The sequence below is a fragment of the Gossypium hirsutum genome, chromosome A12 (assembly GCF_007990345.1).
Source record: "Gossypium hirsutum isolate 1008001.06 chromosome A12, Gossypium_hirsutum_v2.1, whole genome shotgun sequence".
NCBI classification, from domain to species: domain Eukaryota; kingdom Viridiplantae; phylum Streptophyta; class Magnoliopsida; order Malvales; family Malvaceae; genus Gossypium; species Gossypium hirsutum.
Genome location: NC_053435.1, coordinates 94,424,697 through 94,437,926, shown reverse-complemented (window position 1 = coordinate 94,437,926; position 13,230 = coordinate 94,424,697). Strand labels below are relative to the sequence as shown.

Genomic DNA, 13,230 nt, shown 5'->3' with positions numbered 1-13,230 from the left:
TGAATTTTAATTTTTAAATAAGTAAAATGGAAAGACTGCGTGTAAAAAAGGTAAGATTCGTGGGAACTAAACTTCATCTTTTGGCATGCGTTTTTTAATTATAATTATAATTAATAAATTCGTATAATTACAATTAAAATTAATTAGTAGAATGAATAAACGAAATTTTAATTTTAATTTTTAAATTGATATAATTATAATATATAAATTAACTGATTGATAATCGAGAATATATATTTACATATAAATCTACGAAAAAATGTAAATGGGCTAACACAATTACAAATAATGAAAGTTAAAGGTGAATAAAATCTGGAGAGAGAGCAACTAACCTAACTCGTTGCTAAAAACTATCAGCATAGGGGACGCTCCCACACACTGTCGTCCTTTCCCCTTCCTTCCTCCATACCCGGAGCTTTAAATATTAGCCTCCCGTCACTGTTTCTCGGTTGACGCCAATATTTTTCTAACTTTTTAATTTTTTTTTCCCTTTAATCGATCCCCTTCTCTCTCTTTGGATTGATGGGACAAAAAGAAAGCTTTTCAAAATCCACGCGTGCTTTCCCAACACTAAAACTCACGCATTCTCCAACCCCAAAACCCTAGCTCTTCTTTCCCTTTCCGCGTTTCTTTTATATTCTGCTTCCATGTTTTGAATCCTTTGATTTTTCTTCACTTTGCTGTTATACTTATGGAAGAAAAAGAGGGGGGCAAGCCAGGAACTGCGTTTACATCCGAGTCGAGCTGGACATTTTCTGGACCTGACTCAGTCTCCAGCAGCGTCAATTACTTCTTTGACAGGGACAGTAATATACTGAGTGAGTTTGGTTGGGATCTACAACCGGACCATGCCGATGACTTTGGACGGTTCGCTGAACTCGACCGGACTGACTCCGCCAGGCCTGAATTGGCGGGAAACTTGAGCGCCTCTCAAAGCTGTGCTGCAGCTGATCTTGTTGTTCGTTGTTCGGTTTCGGGGACGGCTTCGAATCCGGGTGGGTCAGCTGATGTGTCGACATCGAATCCGTCGGTGTCGTCGAGCTCCAGTGAGGATCTGCCGGAGAAATCTACGGGCTCCGGCGGAAAACCGCCCGAGATACCGTGAGTAGTAGTCAACAAACATCCATCAACAATGCTGAAAACGAGAAAAAACACCACCAGAAAAAATAAATTTGACTATTTATTTCTTTATTTTTGATTATTTGGGGGGAGTGTCTCGTAATTAAGTACAAATTGGGTGAGCAAGGTAACAGTACTAGAGAATGTGCAAAATTCGGTGTCCGTACACTGAAACCGTGGAAGGGAAATCATTTCATGCAAGTCGGGGAATGGGGATGGGATAAGGTAGATGCGTAATTTCAGTTAAATAGTAGGTGCAATCATATAGGGTGTGAAAAGCAAAAGGTACTTTTTGCTATTAACTAAAGTGGCCTCGAACACCGTTATACCGCCGCCATTGCGGCGGGCATATGCCGTTGTCTAAATTTCTTTTCTCACTTCCATATTTAACCCTTTTTTGGAGAGTGAAAAGCAAAAGGCGAGTATATAGCTGGGAAATCCCTCCTTTTGTAACATAAATCTTAGTTTTGATATGCTTTGTTTCACAGTTTTTTTATGAATCTGTCTTTTGTTCTAAATGTATAGATAAAAGTGAAATGGGTGTTGCAAATCATTCGTTATATGGGATTTTAGTGTGGTTTTTGCTTTATGAATTCTGAGAACGCGTTTCTTGCATAGTTCATAGTTTCATACATTTACTGACCATTGAAAAGCTTTTCGTTGGAAAAAAGAAGTGATCTTAGCATCTCATGAAATCATGGATTCCTCCATGTCAATGCAAGTATATACAATACAAATTCAAGTACTTTTTTGTTATTATAATTGTGGGTGGAATATATTTGTAGGAGTAAGGTGAGGAAGAAGGGCCAAAAGCAAATACGGCAGCCACGTTTTGCATTTATGACCAAGAGTGAGATTGATCATCTTGAAGATGGCTATCGATGGCGAAAATATGGACAAAAAGCGGTTAAAAACAGCCCATTTCCTAGGTCTGTTGCTATTTCTCTCTCATTCATAATTCAAACAAGACAGACATTTTACCCACTTTCACTACTGATTTCTGTTTAAAAAAAAATTAGAACTCCGTAGTGAAACATCGTAAATTTTCTAATATAATAATGACATTTCTTCCCATAAGTTTGTGTAAGTTCTATCTTCTTCCCTCTTTGTCATAGGGGGTAGTTTTCTATCAGAAATCAAAGGGTTATATACTATTTTCAACAAAGTACTATTGATTATTAATCCGCTATTTTCATAGTCTCAAAGAGGGAGATTCCAACAGTTCATGGCTATACCATTGCTAGGACTCTAAGCATTGATTCTCTATTTTCTGAATCTTAAATTTCAACTACCAAAATATTTTTCTTCACTCTTATTTTATGTGACAAAACACCTTTCTTTGGATCATCTAAAGTCTAAATTCATCATATTTGTAAAGCAAATAGTCATGAATAAAGAAAATATTGGTTTTAAAATAAAGAAAAGCGTCATCACTTGAATTTTTTCCATGTAGCAAAAACCCGTAACAGAATCATTATGGTTTGAGGGTAGTGAGATGATGATGATGAATTTAAGCGTAAAATCATTAATGGAATTAGAGCAAAATTTTCAGATTGGTGTGCGAATCTCAACCACATATTTGATCTCACAGGAGCTACTATCGCTGTACAAATAGCAAATGCACAGTGAAGAAGAGGGTAGAACGCTCTTCTGAAGATCCTGCCATTGTTATCACTACATATGAAGGTCAACACTGTCATCACGGTATCGCATTCCCCAGAGGTGGACTCATCTGCCATGAAGCTGCCTTTGCTGGTCAATTGACACCGCCAGTCTCACAAATTTATCATCCAGGGGTGCAGTCACATAGGCAAATGCCTCCTAGCATAACACAATCACAGCCGCACCAAGCACCCGTTGACGTAGGAGAACCACATCCGGAGCCTGAACCCACCTCACAGCTCCCCACAGATGAAGGGTTACTCGGTGATATTGTGCCTCCTGGAATGCGCGGCAGATGAGAAAGAGAATATGGTATGCCTATTTTCCTTTTTGAGTAATCCAATGAACTTAATATATATGCCTGAAGTTCTTTTGTGTCTGTGTGCTCGAAAGAGATGACTACAGTGTCATTATTAACTCGTAAGAGGAACAATCAGTACTTAAGTAGCTTGGAACTAATGGACAATTATGAAGGCAACAGGAAGATGCATAGCTTAGATATTGATCATTCTCCCATACCCCTGAGGCCTTCACATGACTAGAGCTTCGTAGGTACACTAGCTAGTGGACCACTGTGATTAATATTATTTGATATTAATTAACCCCACAAGCTTGAGATATACAAGGCTCTTTGATTGACCACTCCTAATCTATAATAGAACAATTAACTGTATCAGAGTACTAATAAATAGGACTTGGACCCTTAATGTTGTATGTTTATCGATATACTGGTATCTATAGTGATCTGGTAGGCCAGGCTCTTCCGTGTGATATCTTTGCTTGTTTCCACTTCATGAATAACGCCAGGTGCATGGTTTTATTGGCTACTATTTCTTCAGATTTAGTATTTGTGGACTGCCTTATTGTTACTTATGCTTATCTAGCAAATATCTGAAAAGGCCTTTCTAGACATGGGTTTTGATAGATTAATGTAACTTTAGTGCTAGTGAAAAGATTTTTAGTAACCTGTAGAATCACTTTGATCGACGTTTTAGTTGCCCTTTGCCGTGGGTAAAGTTGTATCCATTTCACCCGAAAATATTATCAGTTTAATAAGCTCTTCAATCATCTGGGTGGATGTTTTAGAGCTTACTCTTCCCATTGCTAAAGGGTATTGGTTTAAGTAATTTCACTTTTTCAGAGCTAATATATAATTTTAAAATAATATTTTTTTAGTTTGGATTTTAAATTAATCTTACATTTACAAGATTATACCTTAAATAATATCACATAACGTGAAAATTTGATAATTTTATTTTCTTTTTAATGACTTTGATTATTTATAAGATGAACTAATAATTAAAAGTAATTAATCTATTTTTTTAATTTTTAATATATTCTTCAAGTAACTTTTAAATCATATATATTATTATTACTTAAGAAAATTTTACATTCTGTCAATTATATTATAATGTTACTTTATAACAATTTTACTAATCTCTTTTATCATTTTGATCAAATTTGCCCTTAAACCATAGCAAATAGCACAATTTAATAAAAATATGTATTTATTTTTCGTTTCTCTTATCACTTTGATCAAAAGAGAAGCCTCGTCTACTTATTGTTCATTTTTAGCTTCACTCTATTTATTTGAGAAATGTTAATTAATAAAAAAATGTATTAAGTTATCAATAAAATAATATAAGCTTAAATATTAGGAAATGATTAAGAAGAAGAAGCAAGTTTTAGTAGGACAATTTAGCAAAATATGAACCAAATGCCTTAAAATAGATTTAATGAAGGTTTAAATTATAAAATGGTTTCTAAATTATATTTTTCTTCTAAGTTAGTATTTAAAATTTTTTTGTTCACAAGTGGTACTTAAATTATACTCTTTTACTTAAAGTGGTACCTAAACTATACTCCATCACTCAAATTACTCTAGCCGTTAAAAATAATTTCTTAGTAAAAAATAAAAAAATTTAAAAAAACTTATAATATATTATTAATCTCTTTTGTTCTTCACCCAAAAACTCAAATGATAGAAATTCAAGAATTTGTCTAAAAACTCATCCAAATTAACTTGGTTTTTGATGACAAACCTAGATTCCGACGAGCTTTTTTTTCATCTTTAAATCTTGATTTCAATTACTTTCTCACCCCGATTTAAAGCCTGTGTATTATTTTTCTAAAATTTTTTTTTTCATTCTTTTTTATATACTTATAGTTAATGTTGAGTGAATATTTATAATGAAAAAACCTAAATAAATCATAAAATCTAAATGCTCTGAAGAAGATGAGTAGAAAACAAAATAAAAGAATTGTAAATAAAAGTTATCTAACCATTAAAAAAGGTGCATTAAAAGAGAAAAAAAAAACGTGGGAGGGAGAGAACGAAAAAAAATGAAAAGTTTTAATTTAATTTAATTTAAAAATTCTATATCTCACAAAATGATTGATTAAGAAATTATTTTAAGGGTTAAGATAATTTAGATAATAAAATATAGTTTAAGTATCATATTAAATACGAAATATAGTTTAATATTTAAACCTTTGATAAAACCTCTAAGTTTACATGCTTGATTCTTTGCGCAAGAAATTTAGGAAGTTGGTTTTATGCTGTTTCAGATTTGAGTGTGAGCAATTGATATAGGGTATGCGTTTAATACTCAATATTCTTTTACATATTTATATATTTAAAATGTTATATTTGGTTAGGCATAAAAACCTAAAAAGTCTGGATAAAATTAATATATTAATTACTTAAAAGTTTTAAAATTATATCAAATAATAATACTTATTTAATTAGTAATTAGTGAAGTTGACCAATATTCAAGAGTTCCTTTGGAAACATTAACTTGTCGGTAATCTTACATCACAACTTCATGTGAAATGCAAATGATGACTTTACCATGGAGGTGGGTTTTGAGATTTTTTTTAATGGAATTTGAGGGTTATTTTGGTTGGGTGTCTATTTTTAGTGTTGTGTATTTAGTTTTTTTATCTTAATTATAATATCGTTACAATATCTAATTTTACTATCATCACTAATATTTTTACACTAATTACAAATAAACACATTGCCCATCTAAAGGGGTCCTAAATCTTCCTTGATGGCATAAGCACCATAGGTCGAATAAATCACTTATTCTCAGTGATGCATTTCTTTAGATGGGCATCACGTGACAATACAATAAATATATGTTTTAGTAGGAAATTCTATATATAATTAATGAATTAGATAATGATATATTATTTTAATCAAATAATAATGTATTATTAAAAATAAAAGTAAAATAAATTTGTTTTTTAAGAATTTTAGGTTAAATGTTATTAATTAGCTTATTAACTATAGAATTAATTATGTCATATATATCTTCAAACTATAACTGTCATTCTAAATCATCCTCAAGAATCGAGGATATAATATTAATAAGGTCCTTTCATTATTCAAATATTAATTTAACCCTTAAAAAAGATGTCAAAATTTTTGTGACATAGTTTAAAATGAAAAGTTAAAAAAAAATGAATATTGTAAAAATGGATGTTGCAAAATCTTAATTTTAAGGTTTTCAAAACTTTTGCAAAAGTTTCATCACTCACTTTCTCTCCTTTTTCGATTTTACTATTTTTTATTTTAAATTTTAACTTTTAAAAGTGATGCAGTAATAATTTACTTTTCTTTAAAATTTTCATTTTAAATTATGTCACATAAAATTTGAAATGTAATTTAACTAACAGTTTTAATAATTGAAGGACTAGATTAATATAATATTGATAGTTTGAAGATATAATTAGAATGTGGGGATGAATTTAAAATGATATCAGTCTCCTAACTATATGTAAAATCATATAAAATTATATATTAACTGAGCATTGAGTATTAATATATTTTTATATAGATATTATCATCGTGGACATGATTATGCTATGCCGATCACAATAGGAAGAAATATAGAGTAGCATTCGGTTTAAATCATGTGAGAAGAAAAAAGGCACATGCATGACAGTTGATCGACAAAAGAAAAAGCAAAAAGACAGCAAGTTTAGGTCCTTGTTCAACATTTTGTGGAGGTGACTAAAAGTTATAAAAGAAAAGAGGAAGCCAATAGTCATGGCAAAATGATAACATTTCTTGCTTACCATGCCAAGGGATATATATATAATATAATATAAAATATGCATTAGAATTTAGATTATAGCCAGGTTTTGCTGTTCTATATTTTGTCTCCTAAAGAGTTAATTTAGATGTTTATGCAGTGATCTTTGAGAAGTAAGCATTCAATTTGCATATCTTTTTATTTAATTAATTATTTGTTTATCATATAGATTAATGCTAACCCTTTTCGTATCTACAGGCCTGTAATTGATGGGTATAAACTGAAGGGCATAAACTGAAGGGCAGCCAAGTCATGCAACGCAATACTTTTCTCAAGATGGAAGTGAGTCATTTACCTGAAAAGGTTTACACAGATGATTATATCATAAATATTATTATATTTACTTACACAAGCTCAGCTATATTGCTTGCATGAGGTCATTAATCTCTTATAATGCCCAGATTTTATCTAATCTCAACCCTTCAATTCTAATTTATGCATCTGAATATTGAAATTCCTGTTGGTTAGGTTTAGGAGATTAATTACTGCAGATCATATAGAAGTAGTAACATTACTTGTTATTTTTCTTATGTATAAATTCAAAGAAAATGTGGGAAAAGAACCGAATGTTGGAACTCTTCTGCAGTTGGGAGAGTTGTTTACATCTTCATGGTTGTTTACGTGACTGTGAAGTGGTGGAATCGATGATTTAGCAGTATCATATAGAATAAAGGGCACTTGTTTTTGTTTTTTATCTCATAGTTGCTGCAGAGTTTGACCGTCAGCTGACATTGCTTTCCTTGCCAATCCTTACTTTATGTATTAGAATTTTTTTTTGGGGTAATCTTCATGTATTAGATACTAGTTATTATACCAAGTCAATATCTAATATTTTTATTGTATACGCATTCAACCAAAACAAAAGTGATTGTATATGCATTTTTTTGGGGTCAATAAAGGGGTGTTTAGATTAAACTAAAGATAATAGCGGTATTGATTTATAAATTGGTATGGATAGATTGAATAAGCTAAAAATTAGTTAGAGCCAGTCGTTTTTTAAAAAAAATATTTTTAAAATTTAAAATTATTTATTTAATTAAACTGTACGAACTATATGAATTAATTGAACCAACAAATAAGTGGCCTAACTAATTCGACCACCAATTCGATTATAAAAATATTGTATAAAATTAGACATATTTGAATACAAAATAAGCTTAATGATTTAGGTCAAATGCTAAAAGTACAAGTGTCATTGTCATATCTTCTTTGAGGACTCCAAGTAATTTAACAATTTACAGGCCTCATACTAAGTGTAATGTGGTCCTTAATTGATCGTTTTACCTTAAATTAGTTTGGGTTTTTTTTACTAGATTATTAAGGTAGAGTAAGGAGCTCTCCCAACTTTTTTTTTTTTAGGATTTCTATTAACTTAATTGTGATTTAAAATTAATACATGCGCACAAACCAAAGATTTAAATTGTTTTTTTTTTTTGCTAAATCAAGATTTACAATTTTCAGCATTTGCAAAAAATGCAAACATACTACCAAATGTAATCATTCCCCAGCCCCAACTAAAATGACCCACACCCAAGTACAATAACTAAAGTACTCAAACTGATAACCGCAAACAATAAATCCCTTCTCTTAAACAGTCCTCTCAACAAAAACAAAACCAACACCAAAAGATCCCATAAAACTCCGTAACAGCATACCAACACACCTGTACGAACATAACAACATCACTTCAAAAATCACCGCCATGCCTTAAACATACCAGGCCTTTTCATTCCTGCTACCGCTAATGTATCTGCCATTTCGTTGCCCTTCGACTCTGTTTTTGAAAATGTTACCTCACCCATACAGGTTAGTCTCCTTTCCAAATCTGCAAATGTAGCTTGTTGCGACCAAGGTCTCCTGTCTTTATTCAATAACCAATTATACGTCATCACCAGTGATCTAATTTCAACATATTGATTTAAATTGTATTGTTATTCTTAAACCAAATTTTAATCTTTTTTTGATTACTAAACCATTAACATATAGATCTCGTGACCGCATAAATGATTTAATTTATTATAGAGTGACAAACAACATAAAAGATATTAAAAAAACAGCATGACAATAATACAACAAAATAAAACTTAATAATAAATAGAGTAGTTGCAATTGATAAAAGAATTAAGAACTTGATGTAAACAACCAGAAAACTAAGAAAAATTCAAAAAACTTTTTAATCTAACGAAACCTAATCAAGGTCTTTTAGGACAAAATTATGAGTAAAAAAAATTAAAAGGCCCAATTAAAAATCGAAATAAAATTAAAGTGCAAATTTTTTAGCCAAGGTCGCAACTTTCTTGAGTAGTTTCTATTAGAAACCAGGTAAAAATAAAAGAAGCTGCTTATATTTGATTTATGAAACTCGCTTGATTACATGCTCACTTGAAATCCTTTTATATAGACTTCCTCAACTGCTCTTAACAGCTTAACAATATTCAACAGCTAAACAACTAATTAATAGACTAACAGCTAACAATCTAACTAACTGATCCTTTACATTCATCCAACTCTCCAACTGAGAAGACCCAGAGAAACTTGCGAAACCGCGAAAACAACGTCGCAAATAACGGTTTCGTGAAAATATCGGCAGCTTGGTCACAAGCGGGAACTTCACCCACAAAAATGGACCCATCCGCAACTTTCTCACGGACAAAAAATAAGTCAAGCTCAACATGCTTAAACTTGGAATGGAGCACAGGATTGGCCGCAACAACAACAGCACCTGAACTGTCACACCAAATAGTAGGAGTATCAGTGGACTTGAGATGTAGTTCCTGAAGTAGTGAAAGCAACCACATAACTTCACTGGTGGCGGTGGCAAGACTCCTGTATTCTACTTCGGCCGTAGAACGAGAAACCACTTGCTGCTTTTTAAATCCCCAAGACACAGGAGTAGCCCCAAAATAAACACAGAATCTTGAAGTGGAACGACGATCATCGAAGTCCAACCCCCAGTTTGCATCCGCATAGGCAGTCAGGGATAAACGATCAGTCGGCTGAATGACGATTCCAAAATCAATAGTACCGCATAGATACCGTAAAATTTGTTTTAAAGCAGTCATGTGCAGACTAGTAGGGTTGTGCATAAATTGACAGATCCTGTTTACAGCGTATGCTATATTAGGACGAGTAAAGACAACATATTGCAGAGCTCCTGCAAGACTCCGAAATTCAGTTGGATCTACTAAACACTCTACATCGTCTTTAGATATGACTGAGGAGCTGACCATCGGAGTGGTGACACTCTTTGCTGTTGCCATAGACGCACGCGCAAGGATATCATGAATGTATTTTGCTTGACAATGATGTAAACTTCCAGTGGAAGACCGGGTGACTTCAATCCCAAGGAAAAAATGGAGATCACCCATATCTTTGAGCGAGAACTCCTCATGCAGTAATCGAACAAACCAATCAATAGTAGTAGATGAGCTGCTAGTGATAATGATGTCATCGACATAAACTAGAACATAAAGGGTGGACTCAGACCGGGCCCGAACAAACAGTGAAACATCAGATCGGGAAGCAACAAACCCAATGGACACAAGAAAACACTTCAGTTTGTCAAACCAGGCGCGAGGGGCCTGCCGAAGGCCATAAAGTGCTTTCTTCAGGCGGCACACTAGCTGCTTGCCATCCAAGTCAGTTTGAACATATCCTGGAGGTTGATGCATAAACACCTCAATGTCTATATCTCCATTCAAGAAGGCATTATTCACATCTACCTGACGTAAGGGCCATCCTCTTGAAACCGCAACAGATAGAATAACACGAATAGTTGCCGGCCTGGTTTGACAAACTGAAGTGTTTTCTTCAGGCGGCACACTAGCTGCTTGCCATCCAAGTCAGTTTGAACATATCCTAGAGGTTGATGCATAAACACCTCAATTTCTATATCTCCATTCAAGAAGGCATTGTTCACATCTACCTGACGTAAGAGCCATCCTCTTGAAACCGCAACAGATAGAATAACACGAATAGTTACCGGTTTAACGACAGGGCTAAATGTTTCTTTGAAATCAAAACCAGGAACCTAAGAGCACCCCTTAGCTACCAATCTGGCCTTCCGTCTGGCAATAGTACCATCAGGATTTTGCTTAATCTTAAAAATCCATTTGCATCCAATAACTTTGTGACCCGGAGGAAGAGGAACCAGATCCCAAGTGGAATTCCGTATAAGGGCCTCATACTCTGCTTGGGCAGCAGCGCGCTACTCAGCGGACGACAGGGCTTCCTCAATTGTGGATGGTTCCATAGCCTCAACTGATAAAGCTCGAGGTTTAAAGATACCTGCCTTAGCCTTAGTTACCATTGGATGAGTATTGGTGCTATTTAAGACATTATGTGAACCACAAGATGCAGTAGAGCCATCACTAGGAGCTTGAGACTCAATAGAACCATCACCAGGAGCAGTAGGCTCAGCAGGAATAAGAGGCATAGAAAGTGACTCAGAATCATTACTGGGAACCGCTGGTGATGACGCAAATGGCAGAGTCGGGGAATAAACAACAGGTACCACTGGGTAAGAAAAGATCCTTCGAACAAGAGGAACAGTGGTGGAAACAGTCACACCAGGATTCAGACCGAGGGTTGTGCAAGGATCCTTGGAGGACAAAAACTTAGTTTCATCAAACACGACATGGCGAGAAACTATCTTACCATTGGGCGGAAGACACTGATAGCCCTTATGCTGAGTACTATAGCCCAAAAATGTGGATGGTTGAGATCGAAACTCCAATTTATGTGACGCAAACGGTCGTAAATAAGGATAACAACAACACCCAAAAACACGTAAATGGTCATAGGTAGGATCCTGGCCGTATAGAGCTTGAAAAGGGGACTTTCCTTGTAGTACCAGAGTAGGAAGACGATTGATTAAATGAACCGCACAACAAAAAGTATACCCCCAATATCTTATGGATAGATCTGCTTGAGCTAAAAGGGTAAGGCCCATTTCAACAATATGACGATGCTTGCGCTCAGCAACGTCATTCTGCTCAGAGGAATAGGGGCACGTCAACCAATGAACAATTCCTTGAGACGCTAAAACACGAGTGAAGGCTCGGTACTCCCCACCCTAGTCACTCTGAAATTGTTTAATAGTCTTACCAAACTGTGTTTTAATCAACTGCTGAAACGTGTAAAACACTCCAGAGCTTGAGACTTTTGAGTAAGCAAATATAACCATGCAAATCTAGTGCAAACATCAACAAATGTCACATAGTACCACTTATTCTCACATGCAACTGCCTCTGGTCCCCACAGATCAGAAACCACTAATTCAAAAGGTTGATACACAGTAGTTGAAACAGAAAAGGGCAACTTATGTGACTTTCCTTTTTGACAAGCAGAACATACACCATCAACACAAGACTTATTGAAAGCAATATTTCATTTTTGTAAAACACTACGAACAACAGTACCAGAAGGGTGACCAAGTCGACTATGCCACAGAGCAAACACAGGGCAGTCCACAGGTTTATTTTGCAGCTTTGTATGAGCAACAAACGGATCCACAGTAGACACCGAAAAATGATACAAGCCATCACGAATGTGGCCTTTCAGCAAAGTGTCCTTGGTCTTGATGTCCATGTCGGATGAAATTCAAAAAACACCTCGTTATCCTTAGCAAATTGGGACACCGATAATAGATTCTTTCGTATACTTGGCACACACAGCACGTTAGATAAACGGAGTAGCTTAAGCGGAGTAGATAAATTTCTAGAACCAATCAAAACAATTTTAGCAGGAGTTCCATCTCCCATTAGGAGAGAAGACGTACCTGAATACGGAGTAGTATCACGGAGAGCCACCAGGTCACGACAAACATGATGACTAGCACCTGAGTCAGGGTACCAAGACGAGGTACCAATCGGCATCAGAAGATACGAATCACCACCAACATCATTGGAACCGACTTGAGCAGTATTAACATTAGACCCAGATGCATCAGAATAATCAGAAGCATTAATATCACCAACCCAAAGAAGACCAATACACGAATCAGAACCAGAGTAAACCCGAGCCTGAGGTTTTGTGAGCCAAGGAACCGAGGCACCACCCGGTCCAACATTTGGTCCAGGCTCCCATGGCGGACCGACTTGTACATGATTTGTGATAGGTCCACTTGGAGCATCCGGCCTTGCTACATAGTTCTCTTTAGTAACCAGCCCAGGTCCACGAAGTTAACCACCTGCAGACCCAACATCACGGCCGAAAGGAATTGGCCCAGAATACCTTGGCAAAGGCGCCAAAGTTGGATCATTATAGGCATAATGTGGCCCACGTGCCATTTGAAAGTTTGTATCATTATGGGCAAAATGCCCACGTGCCGATTGATAGCCATAACCAC

At 35.0% G+C, this 13,230-nt stretch overlaps 1 protein-coding gene across 1 annotated transcript; it reads left to right on the top strand.

The window, feature by feature from the left end:
• The first annotated feature begins 277 nt into the window (after nucleotides 1-277).
• Nucleotides 278-7,443, top strand: LOC107918820 (probable WRKY transcription factor 57). Its single transcript, XM_016848404.2, has 4 exons — nucleotides 278-1,101; nucleotides 1,905-2,048; nucleotides 2,711-3,093; nucleotides 7,080-7,443. The coding sequence occupies exons 1-3, from the start codon at nucleotides 692-694 to the stop codon at nucleotides 3,078-3,080; spliced, it is 924 nt and encodes a 307-aa protein (XP_016703893.1). The 5' UTR covers nucleotides 278-691; the 3' UTR covers nucleotides 3,081-3,093; nucleotides 7,080-7,443.
• The last annotated feature ends 5,787 nt before the right edge of the window (nucleotides 7,444-13,230 follow it).